Genomic DNA, 12,087 nt, shown 5'->3' with positions numbered 1-12,087 from the left:
CCTACTTTTAGTTTTAAATGCGGACGAGAAAACGTTCCTAAGATTATTATCTTGAACCCATAATTTTTAAAAGCCATAAATAGAGATCTTATGAATGTTGTTCGCAAAATCTCGGCTATATTTTGCCAGTGTTTATGGCTCTGGTCGGTTAACTGCCTATCTGGGCCTGAAACAAGGCTCAGGGGCGAAAAGGCTCTTATTTAATTTACTGTTAAAATTAACGACGCCGTTGCCCGTTTTCGGTCGCACTTGTGTACAAGTTTGCGGAGCCCCAAACAACCATTTGGCAACAATTTGTTACAACTGGCAACTGCAGATGATTAACAATGCATGCGACATTGTGGTTAAGGCATAATATTAGCATACATTTAGGCGCACACGCACACACACGCACTCGAATTCCAATACATGGGACACCCGACCCCAAAGCCATATGAAAATTAATTTTCTGCTATTTTGCGTAACATCCCCTCCTGAATTGGCCCAAAACATTGGCTTGTTGTGCTATTTATGTGCCTGCCATTATGGCAAGACTAAAGACAAAAGCCCGTATTAATTACACAACTCATTTGTTTTTCGTGAGCACCGAAACACCAATGACACAAAATCAATAGGCAGCCCGGAACAGTTCGCTTATCGCCACTAACCCCCCATTCAATTGGGAATAAAGTCATCAAAGGGGAGGGCAGGTTGGCCACACAATGGGCCCGCAACCGGTAATCAAATAAAACGCAAGTCAAATCGTGTTGCATAATTATAGTCATCTAGCGCCAAACATCAATCACAATTTGCGTTGGCTAAAAATAAAAAAAAAGGAAAGCCATTAGGCTCGCAGAGAGTAGCTCAATTTATGAATACCCTTGTGGAACGATTTTTTTAATACAATTTAGTTTTAATATTGATAAATAAATTTAATAATAAGATGGAATATAATATTTTTTTATTTTTTAAAAATGAATATGGGATGAAAAAACCAGCTTGATTAAATTAATATATGTTTCTTTACAATTTATTTTTAATATATGCCATTTGTTCAGTAATCTATCTTTAAAAATATTGAAAATTCTTATAGGTTATTATACTCGTATACGAATACATATCTATTATTTACAATTGTATATATTAATAAATATGGTAAATTAATTTGTATTATTAATTTGGTATTCTCAAATCTCTTAAATTTAAATTTCTCATGTCCGTTTTCTGAATGATTTTTGAACTGGAAAATGTTTCCAATACGATATGTCGATTTATTTGAAATACTCTCTATAAAGAGTACAGCGAGTGAAAAACGGCTCAATAATGACCAAGACGGCGAAGTGAGAATACAAATTGCCGTGGACTAGGTCAGGCACCGGCTGGAAAACGCCAGCCCCCGAATTTTCCACCCACACACCCTGCGTGTCAACAAGCAATTTCCGCGGCCGACGATTCACGAGGGCAACAACAAATCCCCAGCACCACTGCAATGGGCAACTACAGCAACAATAGAGCAACAGTTGCTGGGCCGTTTTGTTGCTATTTTATTTTTACGATAATATTAAGCTGGCGGCTGCTAACGGATAGGCCAGGCTGGCAATCAGCATAAAGTGGTTGCCATTAAAAATATCAGGCCGCATAATAAAAGCGCCGTTTCACAGCGGATACACAGAGCATAACCAGGGGGGAAATCCTGTCGGGGCTGTGTTGCTGCCAGCGGACGAAATCAAATAATAAAACCATAAAACTGGCCACAACAATTAAAAAGCCTGCAGCATAATTCCGGAAAAGGTTTTTTCCATCTTTCTTCTCCATTCCGGGGCTGTACAAATTTGTTGGCTATTTTTTAGTGCCCGGAACCACCAGCAAATGCATTTGCATGGCTTAGCGGATGACTGGCGATTCTGAAAAATTGCAATTTAATGAAGCATGCCGTCAGCCGCAATTAAGCGGCAATAACAAATCGGCACGACCCATGGCTTAAAAAACAGCCTCGAGGCTAAGAGCTCTTCCTGCGGAATTAATTTATTAAAACGAAATGAATATCGGTTTGACCAAGCCTTGTTCAACGGGTGTGAAAAACATGCACTTCATCTGTAAGCTATTGGAAAGAAAAATTCCATACATTTTCTGGGAATCGGAAATAGTAAAAAAAAGTTTGCAGACCCAATATCCACAAGAGAGAAACCAACATTTTAGAACACTTGGTGTTTTTGTAAGTGATTAAGAGTTATATGATTGCTGCATAAATATTTTTCTGGAATTTTGTTTTATCAAATCACGGATAATCCCAAAAAATACATGTATTTTTAAGATGTTTTCTATATATATTAAGCTGTTTTATTATTTTTAAAAGAAATTTTAAAAAATGCAACATGAGTTATTAACATTCACATCTTCTTAATTATATGAAAGTAAAGATCCAATAAAAATATTTAAAGCGCTGTGAAACAAAAGGTTCACATTTAATTAACAAAGCATTAGGCATAAATTTAGTATTTTATATAAACCTTGAAAAGATATTTGTAATTTTTTTCAAATTTTGTAAGACTTATTTTGAGTAATTACTTTACATCCCTACATCTGCTCATCGTCTGTAACTTTTAATTGCTAAAAAAGTGGCTCGTGCTGGCCATTCTCGAGGGCTAAATGGCGCGAGGAGCTGGACTAAACTGGACGGATCTCGGTGGCATTAGCCCCGTTTAAGTGGCACTCCAGCTCCATCTCCTGACCGAAGAAGCCACTTGATTTACGTTTATGGCATGTGCGGGCAAGCGTTAAGTTGTGGAAATGCGCAAGGGCAGAGGCAAATAAAGTCAGCTGGCGATGACGACAGCCTGGGAAGGCTCGGAGTGAATACTCTAATAGGAAATAAGGAATGGCACTGGCAATGGGCGAATGCCAATGCGAAAATGCATTCAATTGAAATGCAAGCGCCAAGAGGATGTGAAAGTCAAGGAGGGCAAGGAGTTCGAGTCAAGGCGAGGAAGGAAAAAACTACAGCCAGGCAAATTGGCTATGCAAACTCTGTGCAAAATGGCTGCTTCAGCGAGCAGCGACAAACAAGAGGGCAAATCGAGCTGTTGGGGGGATCTTGGGGGTTCAAATGCCCCCAATCGAGTATTGACAACATTGTCAAAGGGGCGGAAACGAGGGCCAAGCAGCGAGCATTTCTTTTGGTCGAATTGAAAACTGTAGTCGTCGCCGCCGCCGCCTGTAGTTGCACTTTAGATTTATTGATTGTCTCAGTGCGTTGCCGTCCTTGGCGAGTCCGAATGTGTCCTGCAGTCCTTCGCAGTCCTGGCTTATTGCTGTTGAAAAACTTGCACAAGCACCGACAACAATGCTGATGATGACAGCAGCCACTACCAACTCTTTCTGCATTTTTTTTTTGTATTCCATCGCCCCACTCGTCCTCGAACGGAACGCACTTTTTTATATGCACACAGCAAGTACACAATTTTATTCGCATTAAAAGGATTTTTTAAGTAATCCCTAAAGGCGAAATATTGAATAGTTAAGTTCCCTTTAACATTAAAATCTTTATATAAAGTGAAAAATTAGGTTTAGAAGGCAATGTATTAAAACAATTTAAATTTATATTGTTTTGGATACAGCTACATTTTAAATATATATTCAAGCTCAGTTTTTTCAAAGAAAGTACATATTTTCATGCACATCAAAAGGATTTATATATAATCTTTAATCTTTATATAAAGTATAAAATTATGTTACAAAAAAATGTCCTTAAACACTTCAAATTGAAAATTTAATTTCTGTTTTTCCAAGTGTCGTTCTTACACATACATTTTGTTTTTCGTACATTTGTGAGCTTGACTCAACTTTTTGTTCCGCGTTCTTTTTTTTCCCAGCCGGGGTGCAAACTTTCTGCAGTGCAATGCGGATTGAAATTCTTTTGTGTTTACAGCGGAATTCCTTCTTTATTTTATTCCATTACATATTATTTGCGATTGCTGGCAGCTATTGGTGTGGCCATAAGTCCCCGCGGAAGTGGATCTACCTTTAAGGCATCGCTCATACGCCGCGTGGACGGCGGAATTTAATACTTTTAATTACGCCCATTTGGGCCTGCTTGCCATGTTTACTTTTCAATAAATTTCCACTCGGTCTCCTTCGTCAGCCCTTTCATCAAGCTCCTTTTTACCAGTGCTGATTTTCCTCGTCCTTTTTTTCTGTGGCACTTGTCATCATCAACACTTTTAGCTGTTGCTTTTGCTTCTGCCGGGGCTCCTGCTCGACTAACGAATTTGGTGGCGCATAATGAGTTTTTGTTTCCGTCAGCTTAAGTTCCCCAATGCAGAGGAAGCGGCTGTGGAGCCGGAGCAGCGCAACAACAATTGCCATTGCCATTTAATTAAAAATTGCAGAATAATTATTTTTCTTTTTCGCAGCGCTCCTTGTTTTTCCCTGGTTTTCCTTGCCTTTTCTGCTTTTGCACGCTCGTTCTTCGGCGAGCGCGTGGAAAAACTTTTAAATAAACAATGGCGCCCTCTGCAATTTGAAAATCTGCAAATTAGCACAAATGCAGCTTGCGGATGGATTGAGGGGAATGCGGATTGAAGGCTGCAGGGATTGAAGGAAGCTCTGAAGGTGCATGGAAATGGGAAATGGGAAACGGAAAATGGGCGACGGGAAACGGGCCAAGGGAAAATGCAGCGACAAAGTGAAGTTTTCAATTACATTAAATCCGCTGCGCAAAGTTATCGTCACGCACAGTTGACAATTTATTTGTTCGCCCACTAGTTTCCTGCCCGGCCAACACGTTTTTGGCCCGCACAAATGTCTGTTTAAGAGCTTTGTTCAAATGCGTTAATAAAATATTGTTCCCCCCCTCGGCTCAACATCATTATCACAGTGTGTGCAAAACTTTCGTCCTCAGGCCCACTGTTTTTGCTACAGGTGTTTCCCGAGCGACGTGCACACACGTCGCGTATGCGCAACTTTCGGGCCTACCGAGAAAAGTTTTTGGCCAACTTTTGCCTAAATGCCCCCGATACTCGTTTGGGCCAGAACACACAGAACTCAACTGGAGTCGGGTGCGGTACGATTACAGTTCGTTTCGGTTGCGCGTGAATCGCTGACAAATGCTGTCAATATATCAAGAGTAAACCGTAAATGACGAGACCATTTATAATGCTGCTGCAAGAGCAGTTGCAACAAAGTTTACTCGCTGCCACTGCATCTGATGCACCTTTAAAAATATCTATATCTTTTAAAATATTCAATTATTTGTGGTAGTAATTACCAAAGTGATTATCTTGCCTTAAAATAATTAAATTGATTTTTTAAGTCCCATTCTAGTAAAAACCTGTAGATAGAATATTCAAATTTACTTTAAGTGTTGCATAAAGAAATTAAATTTAAAAATACTCATTTTGTATCTAAATGAACTAAAAATTTTGTAAACATGTTAATTTTAACGGACATTTTGAGGTTTACCTATACTTTAAGATAGGAAAAGTGGTCACATTGATTGTATCGAAACATAGTAAAACCAAACTACACCCAAAAGGTTTTATTAATTTTGTATCTTTCAAACTTAATTAATAAATGTCTTCTTTACACAGTAAAGAAAGGAGTCATACATACGATTTCCTTAGTCAAAATATATACTGGGTATTCCCTAAGCTTTTAATTGCCGAACTGATGAAAGTTCAGCAACTTAACACTTTGAGGAATAGATGTTTCCTTAGATTAAATAGTTGAATTGGATGATTAATCAGTACTAAATTGGGGAAAAAAGTAAATAATTAAAAACCCATAACTAGCAAAATTGCGATATTGTTTCAAGTGCAGTTTGCGTGCTGCCTGTGCGGCAGGCAATAAGTTGAAAACCGAGACAGCCAGCCAGGCAGCGTCAGCATTCAAGAATCCAGCTTAAGTAGCTGTTGGTGGCTCTACTCATCTCCTCGGATCCACTGGTGCTGTTCTCCTCCCGCTCCTCGTCGTCTCAACCTGCCACTTGATGTATATTTCGGCAACATTATACCCGGCGCTTAATACTTTATGCTTATTTTGTTGCCACAACCCTGGTTTTTGGGAGGTACGAGACGGAGGGAGGTTGCGATATCCTGGCAAATTTATATTCTGCTTTGGCAGCAGGATAAAGTTGTCTAGCTCAGCCTGTTTCTGCTGCAACTTCGCCTGCGGCTTATGATAAACTGGGCTGCACTTAAGCTGCCTCCGCATACGAGTCCAGCGATGTATGTGCTCGTATTTACAGTTGGCTCCCCTTACCCTTCCGGCAATTCAATTTTCCTGTATATGCCGCTCGGTCTGTGAGTGTAAGCAGCTTAAAACTTAAATAAATTTCGTTTGTCCATGGCCCGAGATTCTTTCCCAGATATACTCGTTTATAAAGTATGTAAAGAATTTTTTATAAATTGCTGGTCGATTTCTTAGCCGGCTACAGCAATTCACAGTGGGAGCAAGCTTAAGTTGACCAGCTGATATCGGCCACAGATTTCCGACGCCACTCCGATGCGAAAGGGTAGCTGCACTGAGAGAAATTGCAAGTAACAACCAAAAATATGATAGCATAATAAGCAACACATTATTATGAATGCTTGTACGAAAAACAGTTAGGGATTTTATTAAATTCTAAGGAAATATTGGGTAATTTTTACATTTGACATATTACTTTTGAGAAGGAAAAACCTTTCAATTCAAAATGTGTTTAATTTTTTGATATATCTAAGATTTAAGATTCCTTACACTCGAGAGATGGTAAATGGTTTTTATAGAGAAACCACCAAAAATATTGAGTTGACTACTGCCACACAGCTGCGTGAGGTTGTGCACCACTTTCCACAATGCCTATGGATTTTGAACTCATTTCAGATCTTAAGGTTCTCCAGATTTTTTGAAGGGGAAAATTGATTGTCCCGCAATACAGAAAAGTTGCTTGCCTCCAACTGTAGTGATATCAGATTGGTTATCGAACGCAACGGCAATAATAACATTCTTTCTAGTTGAGTAATAGCATTTCTTCTAGAATTTCTTGGTCCCAATCGATTTATAAAGTTCAAGATAAGTCGAGAAATTGCGTTTGAGAGCTGCTTAAAACCTGCCTTATCGCTTCTCGAACCACATCCGCTTTCAGCAATAGGCGAATACCCCGAATTTACCATATTTCCCTATTACGGTCTGGTTTCCTATTTATATAATATTGTTCTCAGACAGGAAATGAGATAAATCTCCCGATACTTGGAGCGTTTATTGCCAGTGTAAAGTTATGCATTTCCCAGGAGCGCTGAATAAGGATTGAGGTGAGCCATGAGCAGTGGCAGTAACAACGGGACAAAAGCTTTTCATTATGCACGCCACTCGCCGGCGAACAACGCGAACAGCAACTCAAAAGGGCAAAGCTGCTCGGGCAATCCCTTCTGAACCTCAACCTCAGCCCCAACATGAACCTCCTCAACATCCTCCTTCTCCTGTCAAGTGCACTTTTTCGAATGCCTTTCATCAAAACACTTAATTTGCATAATTTTTGTGCAGAAAGGTTGGAAAGCAGAAAGAACGAGACGATTTAATTCCGCCAGCTTTAATAAAAATGCAATTGCAAGTACCAGAAAATGTGCCTCGAAAACTTTTCGCTGGCAGGTGGAAGAAGCCCTTTTGTGCGCTGCGGTAATCTAATACTTTTACCTCATTTAACGTTATGAAATTTCATGCACTTTGCATATTTCACATAAATGCCCAAGGAAAAATGAACTCGGGGCGCAGAATCGACGATGGTGAGGCCAGGCAGCATCAGACAAAAACATTTTTCGCCAGGCAGCGAAGACGGAATGCATTTTTCAGTAAATCAGCCTAATGCACTCAATGACCCCACTATCAAGCCCGAAAATATGGCCGAAAGCAACAAGCCCAGCTAAAGGGATAAAAAGTACCAAGGAAAAGAAGACTCAAAGCGGATGTTACGTCGTAAATTTAATCTGGCAAGCGATAGTTGAGGTAACTTGGTAAAGTTAATGCTCCAAAAGCTCTCATAACGGCAACGAGCCAAGTTCAAGGATAAGGATTCGATGAAAGGAAAATGTAACCTTATAAAATTAATTAAAACAAAATAAAGCTAAATGTAGTCGTCGATAAAAACCCATTTATATTGGAAAATTCGTTAGGTTAAATTAAAGTGGGTGCAATTTAGCTTGATTTTCCAAAGACATTGAAATATTACAATTCAGTAAATTATATTTTATCTTTATCTTTTTATTATCTCTTAAAGTAAGGAAATAAAAATCCAAGTGCTTCAGTAGGTCCTTAAAATCTTTTGGGGTTTGCAATTTATCGCTTTGAAAAATATGCATCAATCTCTGGTTTGCAATTTATTTTATTTCAGCTTGTCTTCTTGCTTATGCTGGATTTCACTATGTGCATACCTTTTTAGTTATTAAAATATGATTACATTAATTGGACATATAAAAGCTTATAAAAAACATTATACATTTTTATTGAATTCTGAAGAGGTATTAAGTAAGCTTTACTGTTGATAGTTTATTTTTGAGGGGAAAATCCTTTCAATTCAATACATTCAGCCATGCTCACATTTTAACTTTCCCTTTTTTTGTTTAAATTTGCAAACTTGCTCAAAACTCAATTTTTTGTGTTTCCCAAACGACAAAGCGAAATCACAAAAGTAAAGTGAAAACGAGAGCACTCCTGATTGTATGATTTTTAAGTCTTTTTTCGAGCTTAAGGATCCCTTTCCTTACACTCGAGACGGTAAACCTTTTTTATAGAGAAACCACCAAATTATTGTATTCGCCACCGTCAAAAATACAAGTATTGCAATTAAAGTTTTAACGCCAAAAGAGCCACTGCAATCTAACATTTTCGGAGTTACTTAGCTGATATTCTGTGCCGAAATGAACATTGCTTATTCGCAGTTCAGGGCCAACTCTTTGTATTGACTTTTTGCGTCAGAAACCCTATTCTCCATCTTGTGAAACCCAGCTTAATTGCACTTTATAGTCATTCTTTGTCGACAATCGCCTTTCCAATAAAATGGATTCCACATTTCTTACACATTTTTTTCAAATCGTCTTCGACACTTGTGTCGAAGGGTCCTAAGTCAAAAGCCACAATCTCTTTTAGGGATTGAAGATAATTCCAGCTATGATCGTAAAAATATAAGTGATTTCCTTCCGAGCGCAGACTTTGAAGATTATTCATGCCACGGAACCAGTTAGATTTTAAACTATGTATCCTATTGTAAGAAATGTCCAAATGAGTGAGGCTGGCCGACAAGATTAAATATAACTCAGAGTATATCAATAGATTGTGGCTGATGTTAAGATACTTAAGGCTCCGAAGCTCATAAACATATGACATAGAATTTCATTTTCAGTAAATATGCTCTCCGGCAAGCTCGTGATTTCATTGTCACTGAGGTCCAGATACTGCAGTTCAGGGAGGGGAAAAAATACTTTCTCCGGCAGTTCAGTAAGACCACAGCCCCGAAGCCCAAGCTTCTCCAGCTGTGTAAGGTGGTTAAAGGCACCACTTTCCACAATGCCTATGGAGTTTGAACTCAGCTCAAGATTCTTCAGATTTTCCAATGACGAAAACTGATCGTTACGCAGCACAGAAAAATTGCTATTCTCCAACTGCAGTGAAACAAGACCGATTAACGAACTGAATCTTAATTTATCAAAGGTGATACTATTGCAATCGCGATATTCCAGGTATTGTAAGTCGCGATAAACTGAATTAGTACAGCGCTCCAGTCTGTTAAATCTTGCTTGTTCTCGCATATATCCAAGGATCGGGTTTAGGACAGAAAGAGCCGTCAGCAGAAATAAGTAACGACTCATTAAAACCGGAAAATAATTGACGTGTTCTGCCGAGCAATGTTTTGCGTATACTGAAACAACAAATCTTGCAAATGAACATTAAGACCAGATTTGGGATAACATGATCACGCATTTTACTCTTTTGCTCTCATGCCTGATAACATTCTTTCCATATACTCATATGCCTTTGCTTATCTCGAAAAAATACGATTCTTTCTATAAGGGCGAGAGAAATTGGGTTAAAGATTTATCGCTTATCGAACCACATCCATCCTCAACGAACTCGTAATATTTTCTAATTATATTATTTCATAAGCATCAAAAGATTTAAGAAAACTAATAGGGCCTGAGCTAGAAAAAGAACTTTTAAACTTTTAAACTGGCTACTTTATCTTGAGATCCAAATGGACCTTTGACATGACTTTGGACCCACTGACGCCGATTTAAGCAAGCCCATTTGGCCCCTACCAATAATGCCTAATCCCCGTCCTTTTTCTGTTGCAGCTGAGCGAGGACATTGGCTACGTGCTGTACTCGGCACTGGGCTCCTTCTACATACCCAGCTGCATAATGGTCTTTGTGTACATACGAATTTACTTTGCCGCCAAGGCGCGGGCGAGGAGGGGCATTAAAAAGCATCCCCGCAAAACGAACAACGAACAGGTGAGTGAATCTGATTATTTATGAATTTTGACCCGTGGAAAATGTTTGTGTGCCTAATGAACTCTGACGAAGGCTTACCCCGAATAGCACATCAGAGGGTTTTTGGTATCACACCTTTGAGCCATTAATGCGGTTGGCCGCAAAATGTGTCAGGCAGGGAAATGGGAATTTTTACGATTCAATGGACAAATGTAATTCTTCTAACCGACTGTGGCATATGCGGCGTATGTGTAATATTCGCTCACATGTGCACCTTTAACCCACACCGATTTTGGCGGTGGCCAAAAGTAATTGTGCATTACCCCAGGAAGCTGCAAATTGAGCACACATGCTTCGCTTCAATTTCCCATCAACAACTTGTGGGTTACGTGTGCAGGACTTGACCCCTCTTTGCCCCTGGCCCACCAATTGCAGCTTGCCAACGTTGCAATTTTGGCCGCTGCTGCAGTTGGCCACGTTAAGGCAAATGGCCATTATGCAGGGCCATTCAATCCAATGGCATTTGCTGACTCAACTCCACACACCCGCTCTTAACGGCCTTTGTTGGAAAATTATCGCTGCAAATTTAATCGAAACCCCGCCCCAAATCCACTGATTGAGTGAAAAGTCTCTAATGATCGTCAATTACCTGCCGCAACGAGTGCCAATGCAACGCAATTTGCATTTTCAATTAACTGTATGTGCAGTGCACATGGACAAAAGCTGAAAAAAGGGGGAATCCCGAAGTGTGGTGGAAAACATTGCCGTCTGGACAGTGCTGGCAATATCAGCGACACTTCTCGACCATTTTGTGCAAACAAATTCAAGAGCAGCGGCCCAAACGAGCGATTAACAAACGGGGGAAAAGCGGTGGAGGGCCGATGGCGGCGGAAAAACAAGCAGAGACAGCGGCAGCAGAGGAAAAACCGAAATCAGGGAAAACAGAGGGGCCGGTTCTCACACATATGCTGACAGCGCGATTTGCTTGGAGCATTGTGTTCTACACCCATTGCGGGGTATGATCAGTCATTGTACAGTTTTCATAGTAAAATAAATATTTTAATAAAAAAAAAAGAATATTTTTTTACATTTTTGAAAATAATAATGAACAGAGACCCTCTGTACTTTATAATGCCAACTCTTAAATACTTTTATTCCCTAAGGTGAACTTTCCTTATGAGACAGTTAGGTTGCGAGAGCTAGGGTAGAGTGTATAGATATAAAAAAAAAATTAAACATCTATTGACAAAGTAATACAAATCCATTTAAATATTTGATGACTGGTTACTAATCTGCTTAAAAAAAAAACCTTTCACAATTAAAATTAAACACCATATAGCTAGGTTAAACATAGGTATAGAGAAATTTGAACATTTTATTACTATTACGGGTCCTTACTATATTAATTTAATATTTAAATATGTTTATTTTAAAATGTCTATTTATATTAATTTATTTTAATAGTTGAATGTATTAAAAAAATGTAGTTCATATTAAAACTTATGTTTTTGGATATTTACAAATTAGTGCTTATATTTAAAAAGTTCTACTCACACTGATAAACAGATTGAATTATATTGATTTCGAAAATTTCAAGGTAGAACATATAGTTTGTTATATTTACTTAAAGCTTTTTTTTATTTTCAAT

General features: G+C 38.8%; 1 protein-coding gene across 2 annotated transcripts in view; it reads left to right on the top strand.

The window, feature by feature from the left end:
* Positions 1-12,087, top strand: part of LOC119561065 (alpha-2C adrenergic receptor) — a 62,709-nt gene that overhangs the window by 40,567 nt on the left and 10,055 nt on the right. For both annotated transcript variants that reach the window (XM_037874907.1, XM_037874906.1), the window contains exon 2: positions 10,302-10,460. In XM_037874907.1, the coding sequence (XP_037730835.1) occupies positions 10,302-10,460 (159 nt within the window). The remainder of the gene's footprint in view (positions 1-10,301; positions 10,461-12,087) is intronic.

The sequence above is a fragment of the Drosophila subpulchrella genome, unplaced genomic scaffold (genome assembly GCF_014743375.2).
Source record: "Drosophila subpulchrella strain 33 F10 #4 breed RU33 unplaced genomic scaffold, RU_Dsub_v1.1 Primary Assembly Seq354, whole genome shotgun sequence".
Taxonomy (NCBI): domain Eukaryota; kingdom Metazoa; phylum Arthropoda; class Insecta; order Diptera; family Drosophilidae; genus Drosophila; species Drosophila subpulchrella.
The sequence above is the reverse complement of the archived record's forward strand: the minus strand, read 5'-3'. Positions and strand labels throughout refer to the sequence as shown.